Raw genomic sequence first — 26,964 nt, forward strand, 5'->3', positions numbered from 1 at the left:
CCCGGAGATCGAACCTGTGTTGCTCCGTGTCGTCTTGCTTCCAAGGCGAGCACGTTACTGCTGAGCTTTCCTCACGAGAAATACACCTTTAATCCCAAAGGGCCAAAACCGCATACAGACATTTGTATTTGATGCTGTTGAGGATCACAGATTATTAATCCCATAGTAGCCCATTCAGTAGGATCACATTATTCAGACAAGGGGCTGGGATCCATAGTGCACAGTTTTTTGGCAGTGGCCAAGGTCCCATAATGGATAGGATATCTGCATGGAGGATTAGCCTCCTTCTGTATGGTCTAAACTTGTGAGGAGATCCCTTTTAGGGATTATTTCACCAGAGAGGAGCAGGTGATTGGTACATCAACCTTTCTCTTTATCATGACATCAGTAACACACTTAGGCCTTTACAAACGTGTGGGACATCCCACAGCCATGCAATGTCACTCAATGCCTTTCTTAAACCATTGTTCTTCTTTCAAAAGGAGGTATGCATGTCAACACACCACATCAATTGTGTGTGGTGTTCCACAGAGGTCATCCTTGCCCCCTTTACTTTTCAATTTATATATGCATCCTTTGGCAGATCTCATTGCGTCCCCCGGAGTATGCTTTTATAAATACGCTGATGATATGCAATTAAGTTTTAAACTGAATGCCCCAGTATCTGATCCCTTTCTCAAATTAAAATCTTGTCTGGCCGATATTGGTCGATAGATGTCTCAAAATTGGCAAGAGGCTCAAAGGGGATGAAACAGAGATTATGGTTGCTGGTCACCCTAATATTCATATTTTTGGCATTCTGACTTCTGGTCTGATTTTATGGAGCCTTGTCCTGCCCCTAGTCCTTCTGTAAAAAGCTTCCGGGCCAAGCTCCTTCCCTCTGGGTCTAGAAAAGGTCAGATTGCTGCTGTGGGTAATACAGGTTTCTTCAAACTTAGACTCCCAATGTGCTTAATAAATGTATTTAGATTACATTACATTACACCCACTGACATCTTAATCTGGTGAACAACTGTCCAATTAAGATCACCATATCCATACCTGCTCTCAAATAGCAGTCTTCATTTTTCTATAGGGTTCTGGATGCAGGTCAAGTGTTTTATGATCCATGTGGTCTGCCTGTGAGGCACCTGACCCTTCAAGGACCTGTGATTAAATGAGACACATTTGCAGACTTTGTTTGTAAGTTTTTCTAACCCCAAGTCAGCCTCCTGTGATTCCTTTGCCATTAGGCAGAATGCACAGCCCCCACACAGTGCATTTACTGAATATAAGTCACCGCCCCAGAGTGTTGCCTGCCTGGTTACTGGGGTAGGTTTCTTCTTTGAGTTCACAAACTGGTGTTTGATATGTCTGGCCTCTATAAAGGTAAAACACGGTGTGAGCAATGGACTTCCCACTCATTAAAAAATACCAGTTGATTCAAATGAATTTCTTAATTTTGTTTCCAAGTGCTGCGTGAGAGGCAGCACAAGTCAGTATGTTACCTACACTTATTCTAGCACAGGTCTCGAAGGAAGTATCTCCTTGCATATTACTGGTATCAGTGCAAGGTTTCTTTAATGTAGGCCCTGGTTATGGATTTGAAAAATCGGATTGGATAGGTCAGTATCCTTAGGTAGATGTTGAACAGCAATCAAGGGGCAGAGCTGTGAGGACCCCTGTATGTCAGGATATAGGGGCAGTTAGGAAACCTATCTTGTTTGCGGTTGCTACTAAATGTTTGGTATCACACCAGGAGATTGTTCTTTACATGCAGAGTCGCAGGGCATAGAGGCACATGAGGTTGATTTTGACCTCATAGTACTGAATATTTTTTCTAGCCTCACACACAAGTTGAAGTCTAAATTATTGTTGGCCCCTCACATTGTGAGGGCCATTGCCAACAAATGTTTGCCTAAAAGGGAAAGGATATGGAGATTCCCACAAAGAATGTGATGGTATGAGTATCGCCATATTCTCGCTGCCTTGATATGCCCCTAAAGACTCTTCTGTGTAGTGTCTTCATGGGTGTGAACCACAACTGTCGCATGTGCATTTCCATCCACCAAACAGGGATGGAAATGCATTTTTACAATTGCATGAGGTACCTCAAAAATACTGCATTCACTATTTCCCAAAATACCACATGCTTTGGGTGACATTACCTCTTTACTGGTGATAGGATCATAATCCTGGTGGTCCAATCTGGTAAGGGTAATTACTGCAAGCAGCATTCTGAAGCGTATTACAGCCAAACTCTACAGAGGCAAGGATCAAGAAAGAGTCAAGGCTTTTCCAGATGAACGCATGGACTAGCAACAGATCAGGAGAACTGGTCTGTGGATCCAATTAGGCTGACAGTATTCACAGTGTAGGGTTGAAATCTACTACTAAGAAATGTAGAACTGAAGCCATAAAAGGCATGATGGACACAAGCAAGGTCCTTTAAATGTAATAATATATCTAAAGAGGATACAGAAATGTGGCCAGAATGGCTAGAGCATTTAACAAGCCATGCAGCCACTTTCTAAATCAATTAATGTTGGTTCAGTCAGTCAAGTGAGCAGGATTGTAGACCATTCCCATAATCAAGGAGGGACGATCTCAGGACAACAAACGTGCAAATGCAACACGAACAATGCGTATTGTGGAGAAATGATGCCTCAATTGTTTGTTTGTTTGTTTATTTATTTGTATAGCGCACCAGAACCGGGCGTATTCGGGCGCGAAAGCAAAAAGAGGGTTGTTCAACTTAGGTTCAACTTAATTGAAAAAAGAAAACCGGTGAGTGCCATCATTTGATAGTTTGGAGACAAATGATAGTCTAGTTTAAAACTAACATTATTGATTTTGGTCAAGGAAAAATGCAAGGCGCCCATTCACATAAGGGTCTCGCAGTTGGAGATGCTATTCTCTAGAGCCTGATCCATCTGGAGTAGCTGCTTTGTTTCATCTTCTCAGAACGAGAGGCAGAAGACAAAAGAGTGGTCTAGGGGAGAAAGAGGCTGTAGGTTAAACAAGATAACTAAGTCACCTAGGAATATACAGACTAGTGGCGAGGTTTTCTTTGAAAGGGTCAAGGAAACATTGTGGAAGCAAGCAAATAGAAACAAGCAATGTTGGGTCTATGATGAGATGCAGAGTCAGTCAGTCACCATGCACCCTCATAATTTATACTGTACAACTCTGGTGAATGCCATTTTTAGGCCCAATAGAATCAGTGCAGTAGAACTGCCAACATCAGCATCAAGGCAGTAATCATCAAGAGCCATCAATTGCATGGCAACATTCACTCTACTATAGGTGAAGGAAAGTCAGAAACCTCAATGGAATGTTATAATATCGCAGTGAGTACAAACTCAAGGGGTTTGACAAAAGCTAGAATGAGATTGGACGAAACGTTCTGCAGACCAATGATCAAGGGAGAGCTTCTTCAGTAAAAAGGGCCAACATTACATGTAGCATTGCTCTTAGACGACTGCTAGAAAGCAGGAAATTTGGCAGAAAGAAAAGAAATCCAATGGTGGATTGCTTGGGGCACCATGCTACTTGTCATGGATTTTCAACAATACTTTCGGGAGTCACAGTTTGCTTCCCTAAGTCAAACCATTTCAAAGTCATTACGACTGCCCCGGTCTGGAAAAAATTGTGTTAATTCTGGCACCAGCATTTTTTTTAAACCAGGTTAATACAAGTTTGCCAGAGGGGGCAGTGATCTACTGGCAGGCCTTACCTGCCACTAGTTCAGGCCCGTACCACCAAATAATTGCTGCAATCAACAGGACCGGTACTACCGGTAACGGTGATTCCGGAAACCCCATCCAATGGAGTCCTATGGGCCTCCATGAAATGGGAGCTTACTGCTGTCTTTTCCCCCCGTAATATCCCAGTCATACAGGATATCAGGCAGTAGAGGCAGTATGGACATTTTCCAGGTATCCCGCCGAAATTACTGAGGGCATGTAATAGTTTATTGAAGGAAATGTCAGGACTAAAAAAATTTACCTTCCAGTGGCATTGAGTGGTCTATTCGCCCGAAACATAAGACAATGGTACAGCATTTTCCCTCTTAGCAGTATTTTAAATTGGTTTATTATATCATTGGTTATGTACATGGCACTAAATGCAACAAGCCATCTAGGAGGGGAGAAGAAACTCGCATCAGACTCAGGCACGGAAATATCCTGATCAGTTAAGTCTGAGGGATGGTTTGGCAGAAATGCAAAAGCATGTGTTATAAGTGAGAGATCGCATTACGATGGTAAGCAATGGTCCTCAACGGAAACCAAACTCATGTGGAAGGAGAACTCATGAGTGGAGTATGAAAGCATACATGATAAGTGCAGGTATCATGACAACAGTCAGTGTAGGCCCTCAAAGTATCCAGACTCGCGCGGCAGGAGAGGTCCCCAGGAGAGGTCGAATATGAGTGAAACGACAGTGGGCTCGGCCGAGACAGCAAAAGAGCTAAAAGTTCACCAAAGACCACATACACCACATGAGGGCCACCAAAGATATTGGTATTCAGTGTAGTTTCACTATCGCTCTAGCAAAGTTGCAAAAAGCATTCCTGGAATGGGAACTGTGCTACTTCAATTCAACACTGCTATCTCTATAAGTAATAGAAAAAGGAGAGAAGAGAGCAGGTCACCCCTGCCTTCAACGCCCAGAGGGGGTGTTTAACACAAAAACCTACTACTGCTGTATATTTCTTAATTAAACTTTGTTGTATCTGTATGTCCCGCGACTGCAATTGGGATCTTATACAGCTAGCTCAAACAAGCACTAGCTTTTAGTAGGTTTTTATGTTAAACAGCCCCTCTGGGCGATGAAGGGAGGGATAGTCTGCTCTCTTCTCTCCTTTTTCATTTACATATTTGCCCTCTAGAGCCAGCCCCCCCTCAACAAAAAGAGGACTAGTGCCCCACTTAATATTTTTTCTATAAGTAATAGTCCATCAGCCCAGAATATAGGACTGCGTGCCAATTTGTTTTTCCATATTGCAGCTGCTTGCAAAGATGTGTCTGCTATTTCAGGAGTAAAACGCCTTTCCAATGTCTCCTTAATTGGGAGATAAAGATTATTAATAACGTGACCCGCCGCCAGGGAATGGAGAGCATCCTAAAATAGAAAGTCAATTATGCCCCTCCCCCCTCCCCTTGAGGTGCTGCTTCTGCAGGTGGGGAGCTGATCAACCAGTCATCTGCTTAGCCTGTGACACGCTGTTTTGCTTCCCATTCTAAACGCCTTTCCAATGTCTCCTTAATTGGGAGATAAAGATTATTAATAACGTGACCCGCCGCCAGGGAATGGAGAGCATCCTAAAATAGAAAGTCAATTATGCCCCTCCCGCCTCCCCTTGAGGTGCTGCTTCTGCAGGTGGGGAGCTGATCAACCAGTCATCTGCTTAGCCTGTGACACGCTGTTTTGCTTCCCACTCTTGCCTTTAGAGAACCGAGGTTGGCTTCTCCCCATGAGCCGCTGTCAAAACATTTGGTTTTACAAAGAGAAGCTGTGACGATCAAAGAATTTGAGATTCAAAGGAAACGCGAGAAAGCATTAGGTCACAGCCGGCGGTAAAGTGAACTCATGCTGCGGGCCAGGCCACGATACGTTGCGTTCTGGACCACCCCAGGAGCTTTAAGACCTCTATGGTGCTGATTAGGGCAGTACAAAAACCTATTACCATAACATAAAGAAATAAACAACATTAAAAAGTATAATGGTCGTGAATAGCACTTTTATGAACACTGTCCCCGAAAATATGTCAAGTTAGTAAAGGTTATATCCAAAGCATTCTAGTGATACCAAACAGCACATTCTTGAAATGTTATTTCACGTTTACCAATAACAGATCACAGTTAAGAAACACGCTTGCCAACTACCACAACCACAATCCCTCCTCCTCATCTGTAGAACGTTTCCCCACTAAATTGCTTGTCTTTTGTCTAAGCCCTATTTCCTATCATCGCCCCCACATTTGTGTTCAAAGGTCTGTCGACACACTGGCACGGTCACAATGCGGCACTTCGCGGACAGGGGCAGGTGCCGTAAGACCACCACGGTGGTGATGGGCACAGTATAAATATAAATGAACATGACATAACATATTTGATTTATACAAGAATTATCACAAAGGTAAATTGGTCCCTGTAACAAACCACACTTGGAGGTGTGGAATAAGAGGGTGACTAGAGAATAAATCTTCTGTAGCTGAGCTCCTACATCATCCTGTCCAGTGGTTTGGTGACAGACCAAGTCTTGGCTCACATGAGGTGTGCAGTCTGAACAAAAAGGCTTAAACACTGCCAGAAGTGCTGTGGTGTAAATAAAACCCATTTTTGGAGGCAAATTTCATATTTCAAGGACATGATTCAAACTAAGATTACCACCAAATTTGAATTAATCTATTAGCTACAAATTAATTTGTATACATTTGAACACAATGGATTAAAGTGTATGTAAACCAAGGGCATCACAATAATGCTTGAAGAGATGCAAAAGTCAAAAGTTGTTTCTCTCAGAACAGGAAATAATTTAAAACGCATAGGATTGGTCACAGAAGGTCTCAACTCACTATGCAACTGACAGACGGGGAATGAGCGTGCTCACATTCTCACATACTGAGTGGTTCAATGAGTCAGTTAATTTAGTAATGTTTTTTGTTTCCACCCACCTCTCAAACGTTTATGGAGATTCGTCCAGGAAAGTTCAAGATCCCCAAAGGTTAACATGTATGGACATGGTGCCATCCCCCAAAGAGCCCTGTGACATGACCCACTACAGTACTTGCTCTTTGCCGTCCCCTGCATGGCAGTAGGGAATGTGAACGTTTAAACATGTTTTTTTTTGTTTTTAAAGTGATGGATTAGCAGTGCTGGGGCACAGGACGAGCAGGAGGATGTGCGCGACGAAGTCCCCTGCCCAACTCTGGGACGTGAATGGAGCCATGGGAGCCTGGTGCCTATTCCCACTAAGCAATGTTAGGCCCAGGTAGGTGTAGTGGGGAATGCCCTGCCTCAACACACCCTAAACTGGTCATGTGACAGGAGCTTGGTACTTCGGTGTTAACTCATTGTGCTGTCCTTTTAGTAAGCTATGGTCTTGTTCACTTCTATGGTTCACCAGGAGCCTCTACCAAACTTCCTCTGTTATGATATGATATAATATTTTATTTGTATCGCGCTCGTACACAAGTGTTTCAGTGCGCAACCAGGCAAAGGGAGGGGAACAAGGGAGAAACCAAAAAACAACGATCTTACTAGGCACAGTGACGCGCAAGTTCATGGAAAAGGGAAATAGGGGGAAAGTGCCTGGAAGGGGTGGAGAAAAGGAAAGTGCGGAACAGAGGAGAGAACAGAATAAATAATAAGTAAAATAAATACATAAATAAAGGCGATGAACAGTGGAAGTGCAGCCTGCAAGTGGCAAGTGCTAGATTAGTCAGGGTATATCTGATAAGTGCAGAGAAAGAGTGTGATGGGGACTGTATGGGCACAGATACAGGCCCCAGTGCAAGGGTGGTCCAGAGGCAGAGGGGGGCCAGGTGCACAGTGCCAAGAGAGGAAACAGATCAGCAAGGGAGAAGAGGGGCAAAGGCAGAAGCAAAGAGGAAGGTCTTGAGGAGCTTCCGGAACCGGAGATGGTTCTCCTCAAGTTTCAAGGTGGTTGGGAGGCTGTTCCAAAGGGAGGACTTAACCGAAGACAGAGATCTACCCCAAGCTCATTTCATCGAAAAATGACGGACCCTGAGGGAGTTAGAGGTAGAGGAGCGAAGGGCTCGAGAGGGAATGTATTTACGTAGGGATAGTTGAAGGTATTTTGGCCCTAGCACCCAGAAAGCCTTGTGGACAATGCAGAAGGTTTTCCAATTAATCCTTGCAACCACTGGGAGCCAATGGAGGGATTTCACAGCTGGAGGCCAAGGACAAGTCTTGCAGTCCTGTTCTAGATTAATTGTAAAGGGCGGAGAATGGAGGCAGGTAGATTTAGAAAGAGGCTGTTACAGTAGCCCAACCTGGAGAGAACCAGAGCTTGGGAGACAGCGAGCTTCGGAGGGAAGGAGAGGAAAGGAGGATTACCTCTAAGAAGGTGCAGTAAGAGGTTTGACTTTTTAGAGACATCAGGGATGTGTGCAGAGAAAGAAAGTGTGGAGTCATAGATGACCCTGAGGTTCTTAGCTTCGCAGGTAGGGATAGGAGGAGGGCCAAGGGAGGCGGGCCAGAGCGTGAGGGGAAAGGATGGAGAAGGAGTACCAACAAGGAGGATCTAAGTCTTATTGGCATTTAGACAAAGATCATTGGCAGCACACCCATTTTGAAAAGTGGTTAGGCAATCACAGATGAGGGAAGGAGAGGAGGTGGCTGAAGGAAGCCAAAAAATGAGTTGGGTGTCAACAGCATAGCACTGGAAGGGTATCCCTACATATTATCCCCATCAAAAATATCACCATACATATGGTTGTTTGTCTCGCCATAGGCAATATTTTTTGGGGGGGATAATTTGTGGGAGCAGGGTTTGTGGGGGTGACCCCTGCACATTTAAAAATAATGCAGGGGTTGCGGGGGTGTCCCGCTCAGGGTCCATGGCTCAATATCACCGCAAAAATATGATGATATTTTTGTATCGCAATATTTTTGCGGGGATATTACCACACATAGAACCACTGGAAGTAAGAGCAGAAAATGGAAATGCAGTAGGCAAGAGTTGCCAGGTATTGTTTGAAAAGCCAGGGCGAGAGGTTAGACCCCTGGGGAACACCACAGGTGGAGAGGGAGGTAGAAGATAGGAAGGACCCAAGTTGTACCTGGCAGGGTCGATCAGACAGGTAACAATTCAGCCAGGCCAAAGCCTGATCGGTGATACCCAGGTTGTCACAGAGGCGATTGAGTAGGGTACTGTGGTTGACTGTGTCGAAGGCAGAGGAGAGGTCAAGTAGGATGAGGACAGAAGGAATATTAGAGTCAAGATTGGAGAGCAGGTCTTATGGATGTTCAGGAGAGCATTTACCATGTTTCTGGCAGCCCTGAAACCGGATTGGTGGTCATGGAGAGACCCAACAGAATCGGAATGAAGGTTGAGCTGAGAGATGGCCAGCTTTTACAGGAGCTTATCCAAGAAGGGAGTAATGGAAATTGGGCGATAGTTAGCCGGACAAGAGGGGTCAGCTGGGAATTTCTTGAGGAGAGGATGCACAAGGGAGTGCTTCAGAGGGGAGGGGAAATGTCCAGAGGGAAAGGAGAGGTTGCATAAATCGGTGAGGGCAGGAGCGAGGGTTTCAATGTGGTCCTTAATGGTTTTAGAGGAACAGGGATGGACCTGTTTTGATGAGGCTTTCATAGATCAGACTGTCTAGTGACCTCATCTGGGGAGAAAAGAGGAAAGGAAGAGAAAGAGGGGGGTTTCATTTGCTTCCGATATTTAAGTGTTCAAGAAGCATGTGACGCATTATTGTAATCATTTTAAATGATGCCATGATGAAATACTCCAATCCAAACCTCTAGTAGTACCCTATTTACATCCTGACAAATATCAAACCCCCACAGACTGTCTTGTCGTACCTGATGCAATGATGGCGAATGACAGGTATGCAATGGCCTCCTTGACGTAGGTATCCCCCTGCTTGTTCTGTAGGATGGCCATTGCCCTAGAGTGGCAGTGGCTTTGCATCAGCTTCCGATCTTCCGCCTTGAAGACGTCCATGATGGGCAGGAGACAGGAAGTGTCACCAATCTGAATGACTTTCTTAATGAGCTGAAAGAGCAAAAGAAAACATGATGAAATGCTGAGCAAGTGCTTCAGAGTCTTACTGGCATGAAGTGCACAGCCATAGGGTCAAAGTCAAATGGCACACCCTCATGAAGCACACCATTCCATCTTTCCAGCCACTTTCAAGTTCCAAAAGACCCCCGCACTTCCCAACCAACTCCCTTTCTCTGGTCACCCATCAATCACCGACCATGTTGATTTGATACTGTATCGTCTGAATGACAAAATAAGCGCAGGCCACCGTTAGTCAAACCCGTCATGACCTTGCCAAAAAGCGATAAAAGCATTATTGGGACACGATTATCGCAACTCACGTACAAGGACACTGGGTATAACAACAACGAGACATTTGCCACATTTCGACCATACGTAAATAACAATGAAAGACCTTGGGGAAAAAGAGGCCAACTTGCCCAAAAGGCCAAGTGAATTCATGTCCTAAGGGATCGCAAGCGAAGCACTAATGCAGCCTGTGTTTGACGTATGAAGCAATCTATTCAGACAGATATAGCAGCATGCTAAGTGCAGTCATGCTGTCATTTAGGTTTCTGATAGGGCCACATTTTGGAAATGTGTGTTACAGACACAGAAAGCATTACATTGAATGTTTCGGAAAGTTCATGCACCACAACCCATTCATGTCCACATCAACAGTGCATGCTCCTGCCACAAGTTTATAAAGAAGCACAAGTCATGTAAATGGGGAGGTGGGTTGGAGCACGTCTTCTCCAGCTAAGAGACAGTATGGAAGCTTCTGCTAGTTAGCAAAGTGTTTACCCCACAATAATGCATCTAGCACGCCCAGGGCTCTTTTGAACCTAGTTACCAGCTCGCTACCATCCCTCATGCTACAAACCAATCAGATACATGTTCTACCCATGTATTTGACAACCTGCCGCCCCATGGGAAAATACAAATGGACAAATTCTCAATACTATTTTGGTGCAAATTATGGGTTTATTATTATTATCATCATCATCATTATTATTATTATTATTATTGTTATTATCATCATCATCATCATTATTACTGTTATTATTATTGTTATTATTATGTTTGCTATTATCATTATGGTATTTATTGTGCACAGACCTAGCTTCAGGAAGCAATAGAGCACTTTACAATCACAAGAAAAAGAACATGGTGAAGGAAGCAAAAAAACGAGGGAATAGGGAACTAACAACAAGGGAGGGGGCAGCAAGAAATTTGCCAGGAATGGATCTGGAAGCAACCAGGGGAGGAAACTAGGGATCAGCTTATCTAGTCTCACGTAGGGTGGAGAGTGGAGAGTGTGTGGACCTGGTTGTTAGGTAGAAGCCATTCCTTGAAGAGGAGGGTCTTGAGCTCCTTCCTGAACTGAAATGGGATGAGTTAGCACACCTTATCATTTGCCCTAAAACAAAAATGCAGCCTGTTTTGAAAGAGCATGTGCAGGCACACTTTCAAATGGTCTTTTTTTTCCCCTCCATGTATGTGTTTTCACAAATCGGAGGAGATTTGGAATACATTGGAGGGTGTTACTGCACATTGCAAATCCAAAAAAGGGATACACCTTAAAATGTGCAAAGAACAAAGACATTCCCCTGTGCATGTCTGGTACACGTGCAAGGGGATATTCATTGCATGACAGTGTCAATCTTGACCCTCTGAAAAATGACTTTGGAAGTGGAAAGTGGTATGAACTATTGCAGTCTCACTCACACTTCTATCCATCCACCAGGGACATGAATGCATTTTTCTTTCTTACATGTGTCTGTTAAAGGGCCTGTCACTGTGAAATGTGCTCCCCGCGCCAACGTGGTTGCTGGGATCCTGAAATAAATTAGGTTCGAGTGTGCAAGGGGGCTGGCCAGCATCCCTGTCCAGCCCCCTGAAATATTCAGATCACCTTTATGAATAAGATAACCTGAGCATTTCTAAAATAAATACAAACTAAAAGAGTGCATCTTCCACACTTTCCTCATTTGCATTCCATTTTGAAGATCTGCCCCACTATCCCTAACCACTTATCACACTAAAGTTGTAGAAAGACATTGCATCTTGTTCCCGCAGCATCCCCTTGTGGAATGTAAATGCTTGATTTCCCACCTAACATTCCCCATCTCACCCCTTACCTACCTTCCTTCCTGAAGATGGAGGCTTGTGTTCTAAAATGAGATTGAGGTTCCAAAATGGTCCAGGAGGTCCTGCTCAGCTTGTTTCTCTAGTATCAATTATGGATTTTGCCCAAAAATAGGGGAGTGTAGTTGGATCAGTTCATGAAATACTACTCACAATTGTAAGGGTGCGATGTTCACTATATTTAATGTCGCATAGAGTGTGGTCCTGATGCACAAATAATACCGAAATTTAGCAGGGCATAGGCCGTGCATTTTTTTGACTTCCGTGATTCTCTAAAATGTGAAGGTCAGTCATTGTATGCACAAAGATACCCTGATGGCAGGCTCGGACTGGCCTAAAAGGCTTAAAGACAATGCCCGAACCAAAAACACAAACTGCTAGTGTGGGCCAGTTTTCTTGGTCAAAGTGGGACACCTTTTGGCCCATGTGGGTCAGTTTGATAAGTTACTTCATCATGCAGCTAGTAGTTCTGATCACTGTTACTGAATAAATATTCTTTAAAATGCACAATTTGCATCGCTTTTTATCAAAAAACCTCCCCCTTTGGTACTACTCAAACAATCTGTCACAAAAGGAAGTGTGCAACTGTGGGCCCGAGACATTTTTATGCCCCAGTACGACCCTGCCTTGTGGACCTCCTTGAATGGATTAGTGTTAAAAGTCCATGCACAACCCTAATGTGATATAGGCGTCCTGCAGCAGGGTGGATGCAAGGAGACCACTTAACTGTTACACGCCTTTAAGGGGCTCTATCACCCAAAATTGCAAAAAAAAGACACACGCATTTCTTTCCATGCTAGAGAGTTTGAAATGCAACTGAAACACCAACCATTGATGCTGCCGTTGGTCGCTTAAAAAAATAAGTCCAAACGTGTCCGAAATTACTAATGTGTGCATTGTTGCCCACTATGCACCTGTTCCAAACAGTTGCAAGAGAATGGTGAACATTTGATTGCATTTCAAAGCACATCCGGTGAGCTTGTGAAAGGCATGGGAATGTCTCTGCCCACCCAATAATCCTGCCAGCTGACTGCATCCATTTCAACAACAAAATATTGTAATGCATGCCTTTACATCGAAAACTCCTCTCACTGGGAGGCCATTGGAATGAAAAGGCACTCAATGAGTTGTATATAAAAGTCACCAAAAGTCACCAAGGGTTTGAAACAATTATAATATAAATGAAACATCTTCAAGATTAAAATAACATGTACATATTACTAATCAGTTAGAAGAAAAAAGGCAGAACAAGATAACAAGAGGAGAACAAGAAGGAAGAGAACAAACAATTATTGGAGATGGGTGAGGTAAGAAGGGGAATTATGTGAGCAAGATCAAAAAGACTGGAGGGTAAACACCTGACACTCAGAATGTATCGGATTTAAATACACATATGGTGCTCTATTATGGAATAGAGGAATCTATTTAAGAAAAATTCAAGGTGCAGGGGAGAAAAAATATCAACCCTGGCATATGGGTTGTACAATTACACAAAGACCAAAAAAGAACCCTAATAGGGAACTCCCGTCCCCTGCACTCTATTAATCGCTTAAACAAGCTGAATGAAGGTATATTCCCAAGAGGGGAATAGGAGTACATAGAGTAAATCAATTGAAAGTTAAATGTAACAACATAGTAATTCAAAATAAGATACAATTGAGCAACAAAGTAGTTCACAGTATCCGTTTAACGTCAAAGTCTATTAATCAGTTCAAAAGAGAGTTGGTTGTCCAATCAGGATTTATTTTTAAAGAGCAAATGCCCAACGCGTTTCGAGAAAAAATGTTCTCTTCATCAGGGGCTGTTGTTGTTCGTTGTGTCAATCACAGTAACTCTAGAGAAATATATACAAAATAATAATAATTTCAGTTTACATGATAATAACATAGACTAATTGTACAGAGACAGTAAATTATCCAATCATCATATGCATTTTTAAAGCAGGAAGTGGCTCACCCACTATAAGAGTCCACAATCTAGTTATAAAGCAACAAGGAGCTAGAGTTCGTATCATTTTAGCAGTGTCATCATTCTATCAGACAATTGTAATTTATAAAAAGAACAGTTACAAATACCCCTAGGTGTATCAAGTGTAAAAGGTGTAAAAGACATACCGTATGTTACATTAAAGGATGAACTGGGTCAAGTTGTTGCATAAGTGTGTCATCCCAACAAGGTGTAGCTGTCTGAATCCCCTATAGTGTAACAAAAAGAGGCAAAGATTGCTAATGGAGCATTGTGGTTTGGAGTGGGTAGGGGTAGGAGAAAAATCTGTGGACTTACTTAGTTAAACCGAAATCGCTAGCATCTGAAGCTCAGAAAGGTTCAGGTGTCATATTGATGTCAATGGAAGGCAGTAATATCAATCTGTGCGCGGTTCCTACAAAATGAAGACGCCACTCGTTACAAATAGAACGATTAAGTCAGTCAAAAGTTTCAGGAATATACGTCAGAGTTGAGTGAAAGTAGCGAAGCCCTGTTCTAGAGTAACTTACTGTGGTCATAGTAGGGCAGGTAAGCCAGGTAAGTGCAGCGGAAACCAGTAGTCGCAATAAACCACCGTTAAAAAATGGCGGCTAATATATACGTCATTGTTGTGACGTCATTACGCTGCAGCACACCGTAGAACGCATGACGTCGCCAATGTCAACACTTTATACACGTCTGTTAAATAGAGCGACTGATACAATTACATAAGTATATATCAGGGTTAAATTGAAGTAGTGAGGCCCTGTCCTAGAAAAACTTATTGTGATCTTAGTAAGGCAGGAAAAACAGGTAAGAGAAAACGAGCAGTCGCTTCAAACACCGTCAAAGATGGCGGCTAATATATGCGTCATTGTAGTGACGTCATTATGTACAAGTAAACACTGTATGCACGTCTGTTGAGAGTGACTGATTCGGTCAGGGAACACGGGAAAGCACGTTCGAGGGGGGTCTACCCAGAGATGTAATGCAAAAACTATTGTCATGGAACTTTCAAAGGAGAATGGCCCAAATATTTGTTTGAAATGATCAGAGAAGCTGTATGAATGGGAGTGTACTTAAAGAACTAGTGTCAATGAACCTTTCAAGATCCATAGCCCGAATATTTGTATGACATAATCATAGGAAGATGTAAATGCATTAGTAGTCAGGTATGTCATGTTATACATAGAAAACCTATACATTGAAAAATGTAAACACGGGGGAAAAAAAACATCCATAAAAATACAATGAATAAGTAATATCAATCTGATCAACAAGGCACGTTGTACTCTGCCTCATGTCTAATGAGTGCACAATCTGTTGAGAAATGGATATGATTAGCCCAGATGTGAACCCTAAGCTAACTAATAGTAACTATAGGGGGAAGTGATAACCTAAGTTTAAGCTCAAAAGCTAGCAGTACGTAAAGCTTAGAAGGAAGGAGATTCAAAGGAAGGGCCCTAGATAAAAATCTTCATTCAGACCCTTAGGGTTAACCGAGTCCAGTTTGTGGATCCAGTACAGTTCTCATTGTGCTAACTTCTTAGCAAAGTCTCCTCCTCTTGACAGGGAATGTACAGTTTCTAAAATAACCCATCTGAGTTGTGCGATGTTATGGCCATTCTCCTTGAAGTGTCTAAAGACTGGTGACTTGTCATTCTGTGTTCTGATATTAGACTTATGTTCTGTCCAGCGTTCTTTCGCTTTCCTGATGGTTTTGCCTACATAATATTTCCCACAGGGACATCTTAAGGCATAGATGATATTTTTGCTGTCACAAGTAGCATGATCTGATAGGAATATTTTTTTACCATTGCTGGGGTGTCGGATGTATTCACCTTTAATTATATTAGGGCAATGCTGGCAGTGTAGACATGGGTAAGTTCCAGGTTTTTGTTTTCTCAAAGTCGTAGCAAGATCAAAAAGAACAGGACAGTAAACCTGGATTCCACACTTCATTTTTACATCAAAGAAGGGACGAAAATTACAGAAAAACACACTTATAATGGCTTTACAATGGAATGAAAACTGTTTTAGTATAATCCGAATAGCAAAGAGGTTTTGTTCGAGTCTTCCACATTTGAAAAGCGGTGGAACACACTGCACCTCATTTTTGAGTCTGCCGTAATTTGGTGACAGGGACCCGTTACATGTGCACCTGCACGCACATGAGTCGCTGTCTCCAGGTTTTCGTCATTTGCAGATGGAGAGGAAAAGGGGAGGGCAAAAGGAGGCGTACAAGCATGCACAGCACCTTTTATCCTCCCCTTTGCACACCGCCACGCAATTGAGTGAACACTGAATGTCATGTACGCATGGATGCCTATGGAGACCACCTGTTTGCTCCGAACATACAGCAGACTCCAGAGGAATCCCCAGCATTTGTGCCAGAATGTACATCAATGCCGACGCAAATGGAGTATTTGGATGATGGAGATGAATTGAGCTGCTGAAACGTAATTTATGTGCAGCCCTCTTCCCCGCCATACTGTCAAGGGTTTTGACCCATGTTGAATCAATAGACTGGGTAGATGTGGGGATGAGCTGTGGCCGCCCATTATTCTATCCCAGAACAAACTAAATCAATAGACTGGGTGGATGTGGGGATGAGCTATCGCCGCCCACATTCACGCCAGAATCCAGGAGAACTGCGCAGTTGGCACAAGACCACTCCAAAGATACAACCTTCTTGTGGGGGTTCCACATCACCACTCTACTGTAAGGATGCAATCAAAACAATGTTAAGCAAGGGTCCTATACTATCAAGCAAAAGACCACTCTATTGAAATGCAGTAATTCAAGACAGATCCCAAAAATGGATGCAATACCGGTACTCACCACTATCAGAAAGCCAGCGTTTTAAAACCACCAGACTTTTGTGTAAAACTGAACAAATGAACCGAAACCAGGCCAAGGAAAGACTTGCTAAGAGGTGGATACAATGTAAAACTATATTCTGAAATGACTTGAAGGAAGTAATTATTAATGTATATATAAAAAATAGCTGCATGTAAGTTGGATTTGAATGTGGAAAACTGGGAACTAAAGTGACATTTAGCTGAATTCTGCCTGACAACTACCCCCGACAGGAGAAACCTGCTCAGTCACTCTTCCCAGGCCTGGCTGCATCCTGCTGCCCCCACCAAAAGGAGATGACACTTCTCTGATTAGATTACGGGAGGGGCACCTGCAGAGGGCAGAGACACAGAACAATGCACTGTCCTGGGCTCAGGCAAATGTTATATTGGGGGGGTCGTAAAATAGCTTCCTCTTGGGGGAAGTGGATAAACAAGTTATTCCACCATGTGATGTGGGAAGCCACACCCCTTTTTCACCAGTGCATAATTTTAAAAAGATAGATAACTCATAGTGCGGACTGGACAAAATTATATAAATAATATCATTATTCTTGGGATTTTTCCGTGCACATTTTAAAAGGTGTTAGGACCCTGTGGGATGTTCTTGGGGATAGTAGTGGAAAAAAGGTTGTTACTCCAAATGTATGCATGTTAAAAATCTGACACTTTATCATCTGAAACCCATATCCCTGGTTCACATTTGTGTAAAATCTGGAAAGGGTTAGAGCTCGTTATCTGGTTGAAAAGGTGAGAATTCTGTCATCAGTGGACACGACATCGTACAAAGACAGCGATCGGATGGTTTGTTGCTACAGAAACTATGTTAACTGGACCTATAATATGAGAAAAATGGTACATAGATAAATATGTATTTGGATCAGAAATAGATTTGTGTGCAATTTGACAAGGGGAGGTTCCTCTGACCATAAAACCTACAGCATCACTCTGACTCACATTACCTTCCCCCAATCATGGGAGAGGGGAGAATTGGGCCAATGACAAGTAGAGAGGGACAGGCTCAGTTATGCCACGCACACACCCACTTCCAAAACACATAAAAAGAGACTGCTGGGACAGGTAGAGGGATTCATTTTCCATTCCTGCGGAGCATTTTGACGGCCGACATCCCATCCAGACAGAGACCAGAACCAGGGACCCATAGACTACAGAGAACTTTGAACCTAGAAGGGCCACTGCAAGCAAAAGCATTCTCAGCAGGCCTTCAGAATCCAGCAAACCTAACCAAACTATTCAACAGCCGGGCGAGCTGTTTGAATTCTTTGCCAAGAACTTTCGCCGGAACCGCAGACCAGACCCAGACTGCTGTGAGCAGAACCAGAGATCCGGATCGCTGTGAGCAGAACCGGTGCCTGATTGACCCGCCGAGCAGAGAGAACCGCCGCTGGACGTGTTGACCAGATCCGTGACGAGGCCTATTTCAAATTTATATTGTGAGTACCTAACAGAACTGTGCAGAACCAATCTCTTAGATAAATAATCTAATTCAAGCTATTTTAACCTATTTAGAACGACCTCATAGGAATCGTGTGTGTCATTCTGTCCTTTTTAAAGCTGAAAACTGTCACCTGTCATTTTGAACTTTTAAATTTCACATCCGAAAAACTACCTTCACGAAATCGGCCGTATCTCCGGAACCGCTTGTGCTAGGAGCAAATTTTTTTTATCTTAAAGCTAAGATTATAGGCTTTCCAATGAACCTAGAACCAACTTCCTACTCCTTATAGTGCCTCCGTAATTGCGCTCAACGCACGTGACTAAATTTGCAGCGATTTGACATTTTGCACAATTTCAGCCACGTGTAAAAATCAGCAGCTCCTTGCTTTCCTTTGCTAAAATTAGTTTCAACCTGCTAGTTACTCATAGGGCATTGCTAAAGTGAGCCTGAACTAATATAAACTAGATCTCACCCACCCTGAACCTCTAGAGGGAATTAAAAGCATTTTTAGCACATTTCTCACTTCATTGTCATCACATTCAAAGCATTTTGGGCCGGTGTTTCAAACTTCTACCTGTTTTCCTCTAAGCCTGCTGGGGGGGGGAACTGAATTTCGTATTGTATTTGATTGCATTCCTGAGAACTGTGTGCTCCTCTTTCCATCTCCTTATATTGCAAAAAGGGGGGGGTAAATTGCCAGAGAAAAAGTGATTATCTTATCTTTTGCTAAAATCATATCAAGTTATTTCTGTACTGCATTTTATTCCTCATTGCTTTTCCCTTGAAACCATAAAAGTATTTTTGCTACCTTATCCATCCTATACTAACTCCTCATTGATTGTAAAGAAGTGTGCTAGTGCCAGATTACCCATTGTTGATCAACATTATATCCATAAGTGTGATATCAATTATTAATTTATTATAAAAGTGTGATATACATCTTGTTAATTTTTCAAATAAACCTTTTAATTTGCAAAACAAACCTACTTCTTGGCTCAGTGGGGTCAGGGGGATTCTAGGAGGGGGGTGTTATACAAGGGTTGTCATCCAGAGTACTGAACTGGACATAAAAATACATCAATAAGGGTTTTCCTCAGCATCCCAGACTAGGCATTGACTTAGCTGTAGTGTTGATTGAATATCGCTTACAATACACATCAAGGAAAATGAGCCATACCAGAAATAATATGCATGAGAACCCTTATGGAGGGCTCTTACACAAGGCTTTTACACATATAATTTCCAGTACAACAAGCTCAAAATGACCTCCTGTGTCCTTTATTAAGCAAACAGTATTTGTCAGACTCAAATGGGAATGCCTACTAAAAGCATGCAAGGAAGCGGACAGTGTTCTTTCTGGAACCAAGTCTCAGACAGAAGTGAATGGGCCTGAGGCCCTTCAATGTAACATCACATTCAAGTACCTGGAAGGATCACTTCTTAACCCTTTATGAGGACAAGCAGGCTGCAGTGCCTGCTAGAGCACTTAGGATTCCTTGTGGCTCCATGGGACAGTCCAGGAAGAGTGGTTTTAATATAGGACTGGAAGAAATATATAAAGCCTTAGTCATAAAAAAGGGAGAAGCTTCTGCCCTAATAGGGTACTCATTAGGAATGACCTTTTCATGTGTAACACTTTCCCTCAGATCCTAGCAAAACCCACAATTGAAAAGGAAGTAAGCTGGGCATTTTATAGAGCCTCAAGATTCCTTAAGGAGATTTGAGGGATCGGATTGGCTAAACAACCCAAGATAAAGCCAGAGATTCAACCCAAGAACTAAGGCTCCTCATTGGACCAGGAATCATCGTGGGAGACCCAGTCATATACTGTATGCTTGATCAGTGATTCAAGTCCTCCAAAAACCAGTGATGAACTTGCAGGAATCATTTAGTAACAATTAATTGTTACCTGAATTCCCCTGCCTTACGACTGGAACAGTTTACAGCCAAACCCACCCCCAATCAACCCTGCTCTGTGCCTCTCAGGAACACCAGACCAGGTTCCAACTCTACTTTGAAATCCACAAGCACCACAGGCACCAACTCACACAGCCTTAAGGACCCAGGCCTCACTAACACCTCTCCCATAGGCACCCCCAACAAAACATCGTTTAAAACCCCCATCTATATAGAGACCCTGATTAAAGGCGCCCTTGTCAATGCCAGGTCCATCCCTGCACATGCACTGGATATTGCTGATTTTATCACATTGCATGATCTAAACTTCATTGCTAACACAGAGACCTGTATACACGCAGCATCAGGTCCCTTACTTTCCCTTGCCTTACCCAGTGGTTATGCCATCGTTAGATGTGACCGCAACACCAACCAATCTAAAGGCGGTGGTGTTGCCATCATTCATAAAACCTCCCTCGATCTGAGAGTCATCCCTAATCAACAAATTGCCTCAGCTGATTTACTGACGGTTATGTTACCTATCTCACCTAACCAAACCACCACCTTGCATCTTATCTACAGGCCCCCAGGTCCTATCACTACCTTTGCAGATGATATTACATCAATCCTTGTAGATAACACCAAGACTAACTCGCAAATTATTTTACTAGGTGACTTTAATCTTGGTCTCCACGACCCCAACAACCTCAAAGCACTAGACATCGCCAATACCCTAACAGACATGGGCTTCTCCAATCACATCCTCAAACCTACCCACAACAAAGGGAGAACCCTTCATTGGGTGCTCGACATGAACTGCACCATTAGCTTAGTGGCTAACTCACTGTGCGTTTGGTCTGACCACCACATAATCTCCTTCAATATCAAAGCCAACGACCAATGTTTTAGTCAGGACATTGCACCCGCAATATGCACTAGAAATAAAAGGGACATAACGAGAGAGAAACTCCTCCCTCTCATCCGACCCATATTAAACAATGTTTCACTGTCATGTACAGATCCCACAGTCTTAATCGATACATACAACCACATCATCCTCAAAGCCATGAACTCTATTGCCCCAATCAAACTGAGAAAACCTAAACGGTGTGCACAACTCAATTTTTGGGTCACGCCACAACTGAGAGTGTTACGCAAAGAAAAGAGAAACATGGAAGCCCGCTGGAAAAGTCATCCTTCTGATGCCAACAAAGACAGTCTCCTTTTAGTCTCCCTTAACTATAAAGAGGCTATCTTTCAAGCCAAAAAAGAGAACTATAACAAGTGTATCATGCAAGCTGAATCCAATACGAAAGAGCTCTTTGAGATAATTAAGGAACTTGAATCACCATCCACCTCTCCAGACACCTGTAGCAAAGACAGTTTATGGTGCTCTAATATAAAAAAAACACTCCTTGACAAAATCGCTACACTTCAATCCAAAATTAACACAAAAAAACAGCCTACAGACTGACCTGCAGATTAAGTCCCCTCCCCCAACCCTGGAATACTGCCCTATATCTCACACCCTCAAACCATTCAGCATTTCACCCCTAACCATCTCTGAGGTTGAAAACATTATCAGCAAACTCAAACCCTCCAACTGCCTGGGTGATTCATGTCCTGCTCCCACAAACAAACTAGCCCCATGTATTACTGCCTTTATAAATTCCTCATTTATCTCAGGTATAATCCCTGATAACCTCAAGGACGCATGGGTCATCCCTCTACTCAAAAAGCCCTCCTTAGACCCTAGCATCCCCACCAATTATAGACCCATCACCACCGTCCCCTTTCTCCTAAAAATTCTGGACCGAGTTTCCTAGCTGCAGATCCAGTACTACTTAGAAACCAACAAACTACTCTGTCTCAGACAATTCGGCTTCTGTCCAAGGCACGGAACTGAAACCGCCCTCACTGATTAAAAACCCAAATTGAGGATTTAAAAGGCAAATGCAAACAGGCCCTCTTGCTATTACTTAATTTATCGACTGCATTTGACCAGGTCAACCACCAAATACTCTGATGACATCTAAAATTAGCAGCCCATTTCTCAGACAAAGCTACCATGTGGATTAGCTCCTTCTTGGCCAATAGATCCATGAGGGTCTTCTCCCCGGCTGCTTCAGCCGAACCCTCTCCAGTCCCTTGTGGGGTCCCTCAGGGATCCTGCATTTCACCCACACTCTACAATGTGTTCACAAAACCACTCTTCGATATTCTTGACTATCTGGGTATCACCTGCACTAACTTTGCAGATGACACCCAGATACTCATCCCTATCACAGGAATTCACATGCTGGACACTAAAGCCTTAAATGATGTACAACTGGTCATTCAGGCTTGGATGGCTCAACACGAGCTCTGTCTTAACAACAATAAGACAGAGCTCCTCATATTGGGTTCCCATCACCGACTTAGTAGACTTGATCCCATTTTCAAATCCTTCATCATCGATGGCAACACCATACAATGGTCCAACAATACTAAAACCTTAGGCATCTTTCTCGATTCTACCTTATCACTGTCCCGATAAACCAATGCTGTAATCTCACCATCCACCTCCACGTGCAAACTCATCACAGCCTCTCGTCCCTTACTCACCACACCGAACTTCATAACCCTTGCTAGAACCCTTATTATGTCAAAACTCGACTACTGTAATGTACTCTACTTAGGGACTAGCCAATAAAATCTTAGCAAGCTTCAGGTCACTCAAAATAACTCTATCAGAGCAGGACTGAACATTCCTAGGAATCAGCACATATGAGACACCAGACGTAGCCTACACTGGCTTTCAGTAGCCCAAAGAGTCTGCCTCAAATCACTTGCGCTTACTCATAAGTGTCTTGCCAACCAGGCTCCCAACTATCTGGTGGACCAGTTCACACCTCACACCTCTTGCCGATCTCAGAGAGCGGCCCAAGCTAATTGCCTATCCCTACCCAGATTCAAGCTTCAGAAAGCTGGTGGGACCAATTTCCCGGTCCTTACCTCCAAATTATGGAATTCACTTCCCAACCACCTTAGATCAGAATCTTCCTTCCACTCCTTCAGAAGCAAATCTAAATTATGGCTCATTGAACAAGACACGCAAACTACCGGTTTCATTGGCCATAATCCCACCACCTTATGACCTCCTAAGACGCCTCCAGCATCTTCCATGTATGTATTAATGTCAATTCACTGTAATCATCCTGTAAGTATTTTTGTATGTAACTAGCTTTAGTATTATGTATGCCTATTCTGTATTGATGTTTGACGTTTATTTTGGTGTATACTATGTCATTGTAACATTATGTAACCTAATTTGCGCCCAGACGCCTTTGAGAGGCCTCCATGTCACATAAAACAAAATCTGTCCAGGCTTATGCATAAGAGTGACTTGCGGAATTGTTCAGATTCACCTAATCTTTCTCCTTAAGAATGAGATCTTCTATGGTATGCCTCCTGTAAAGGGTGGTGCCTGCCACTAGTTATTTGGAGGCTGCTAAAATGAATGCTTAAAAATGGTGTCCAGAGTGATCATACAATGCATTGTAGGTGGGTCCACAAACCTCAGTTTATCATTTTCATTAAATACTCTCTTAATAATATCCCACATTTATATGCTCCATCATATATTCTGGAGAAATAAATATGCCCATGTGCAGCTACACGACTGTAGTATTCATGTGAAACAGCATAACATACATTCTGAGTGTAAAATGCAAAAGCCTACAAATCCTAACAATACCAACATATCACTGTCCAATGTCCTCACCTAACGTCACTAGAGAGAAGCAGTAGTGCAGAAACAGCTCGTATGAATTTCACACGTTGCATTATGTCGTCATGTATTCTTTAAGCGTGTCATTTTGCTTTCTTATACAATCCTTGTAGTTTGTTCTATTTTAAATATAGAGCACCAATGGTGAGAATATAATATCTAGGGAGCCTAAAAGCCAGGACTGGCTGATTATTTTACACCTGTTATGGGCAGCTTGAGATTACTGAAAATTGCCATGTGATTTAGTATAATTTTAAGAATAGACACAGCCCAGTGCAGTGTGTGGGATAAGGTCACCTGATTCTAGCCATTGTTTGACACAAGCTTGCATTGTGTTGCTATGCATGATGTGGACAGCATTTACAGTGATGCATGGAGTCCCCTGGCAGGGGATCAGTCATTACGGCTGATCTCTTGGAATACTAGAGGGGTTTCACACCTGCTTAATGATGGTGGGATCAACTTAAGTGATATTGAAATATTTGCACTTCAGGAAACCTGGCTGGTCCAGAAACCAATCTTGGATGGATTCCATGCCTCTTTCGTAATGCAGCCATCAAGAGAACGTTGGGTAGGCCTTTATAAAGTTTACTTGTGGGTATCAAAAATGGTATTGGTTTGGGAGGAGATGAGTGGGACTCTCCCATCCCCTGTATTCAAGTGTTAGAGCTAATCTGAAATTCAACAAAAATAGAATATAAATCTTGAGCAAAGCCTATTGATTAACATCTATTGGAACCCAGCAGGTATTAAACAAGATCGCCTATTGGATTGTATTGAGGAGATTCTGGAGACGTAGAGGGGTCTAGGTAAGGACAATGTCATGATTTGTGGAGATCTGAACATAACTGATGTTGCCCTTGAGTGTGAGCCAGTTCTCTTGAGTTTAAATGGTAAAACTTTTTATAGGCCATGCTTATGCACCTACGGAGGTACTATAAATTAAATGGCAATGTTGTGGGTGACATTCTTGGAATACCTGGAAAAGAGGAGATTCCAATTTTGTTTTGGACTATATCTTTGCATCATCACCAGATTGGTTCCACTCTTGTAAGCATCTCATTATAAAAGAAACCCCCAAATAGTGATCACTCTGTTTGATACTTTAGTGGTCTGTTAATAGACGGGTATTGTGAGTTTTTCTCAATGGTATTGTCTGTTAATCCTTCAAAGAATCGTCTGAATTGGAACCATAAAACTATAAATAGATTCAATGGAGCTTTAGAATCTGTACTAGGCTTTCAGGATTTACTTGATTTGTTTAACAAGCCCTGCAGTGTCTAGACTTAAAGGGTCCAGTGAAGACTTTCTATATGGAGTCCTGTGTTTGACAAGTGCGTTCAGACTAAAAAGATAGCCTTAAGAGCCCAGTACTGAGGTTTAAAAATGGGTCAATTGAAAAAAGCCCATGTGGAGACTACACAATTTAAACAGACTTATAGAAACTGACTATGTGGCTAGAGGAGTGTTTTGTTGCTGAGCGACTCTGAGAAGATGCTCACACCACTGGTGAATTAGAATGTGATGGAATTCTGGATAATGATTAACCATAACCCTGACTCGCAAATTGGATATTTATCCAAACCCTATCGAGGAAAGCATTTGGATAAATCATGTTCTGGCTCCTTGTTGAATGAATTGGATGGCGTGGGGAATTGAGCCGAACTCTGGAGGGTACCAGTTTGTCAGGAATTGAATCTTGAGTTTATTCTAAAGTGAAAAGACTTGCGAGCTCTGGGACCAGATGGGCTCTCTAATGCCACTATGAAGGGTAATCCTGTTTTATGGTCTTATATTCAAACTGCCCTCTTTAAACTGGTTCTGGCATCTCAAGTGATCCCCAGTTCTTGAAAATCTTCTGTGATTGTGCCAAACCACAGAAACGGGGACAGACAGAATCCTGATAATTTTAGGCCTGTTGCCTGCTCGATATGTCGAGCAAAATATTTGCCACTTGGTCATCATTTGCAGATTTTGGCAACTGCAGCAGGACTTTTTGACAGTTTTTAAACTCGGTTTGTGAAAGGAATAGGAACTATGGTGAATGGATTCCAGGTCAATGCTGAAAGCAAAATCTATTAGTTATCATATTCCGACTTACAACTGGAGCATTCCAGAATATATCGTCAGCATAATTAAAGACTTGCATTCAGATACAGAAATTCAAATCTTATTGAATAATGAGGGGTTATTGTCAGTGCCATTAAATACTGAGAGCAGCTTAAAAGCAGGCTGTGTGCTGACCCTGACTCTTTTCAACATATTTATTTCAGACTTGGGTGTGGCATTTGTTAATTTCTGGTATTTTCCTCTTCGTTTGGGTCTGATGACCCTTAATTTGTTAGTTTTTGCTGACGACTTAATTCTTTTTGGCCAGACCCCAATTGGCCTTGAAAGGCAATTCGAGACTTAGCTTCATTACACTAATAATAACTCTTTGACCTTGAATACTAAGAAAACCAACATTATGATTCCATGCCCTTTGATGAAGAAAAGCAGTGTGATGTCGAAATGGGGTTGTGAACATTGTGGAATTGGAGGTTGTTAAGTCTTCTATATATTTGGGTTTTAATTTAACGGGACTGTCAAATTCAGAAAACTTGGCAAATGTAATGAAGTATAAGCTAGCAAGGTTAGCAGGCCAGGCTAAGTACATTAATGATAAATACGACCAATTTTCGAGTGTCACCCCTTTGAGGTTTTATAGATCTAAGTTAATTCCAATAATCACCCATGGTGTGGATACCTTGCTGGAAATTGACTCTTCCCTGGTTTAGCCTTGAAGGGTCTTTTTGAAAAAGAGTGTTTTCTCTACCAACAGCGATCTTACGCTTCGAATTGGGACTTTTGTCTGTCAGGGCAACTGTAAAATGCAAACAGCTGGCCCTTTTTAGGATAATATGTGATGCTTGCAGTAATTCTCTGCTGGGCCTATTAGAATAAACATTGACGATTAGGAAAGAACCGGCCTTGAATAAATGGATGTCTTTTTATGAAACATCATTAGTCTCTCTGAATGCCCCCTTTGAAATGCTATTGCAAAATTCAAATTCTGTTTAAATAAAGCTGTGGAGGGAGGACAGGATCCATACTATAAGTGAGGCTAAAAGATCCAACATTATGTTGGATGGGATAACATATAACAC

The 26,964-nt window shown here is 42.5% G+C and overlaps 1 protein-coding gene across 1 annotated transcript in view; it reads right to left on the reverse strand.

The window, feature by feature from the left end:
* Positions 1-26,964, reverse strand: part of TTC34 (tetratricopeptide repeat domain 34) — a 680,889-nt gene that overhangs the window by 370,086 nt on the left and 283,839 nt on the right. The window contains exon 4 of the mRNA XM_069610218.1: positions 9,543-9,735. Within this exon, the coding sequence (XP_069466319.1) occupies positions 9,543-9,735 (193 nt within the window). The remainder of the gene's footprint in view (positions 1-9,542; positions 9,736-26,964) is intronic.

Source organism: Ambystoma mexicanum, chromosome 8 (assembly GCF_040938575.1).
Source record: "Ambystoma mexicanum isolate Mex_15411 chromosome 8, UKY_AmexF1_1, whole genome shotgun sequence".
NCBI lineage: Eukaryota > Metazoa > Chordata > Amphibia > Caudata > Ambystomatidae > Ambystoma > Ambystoma mexicanum.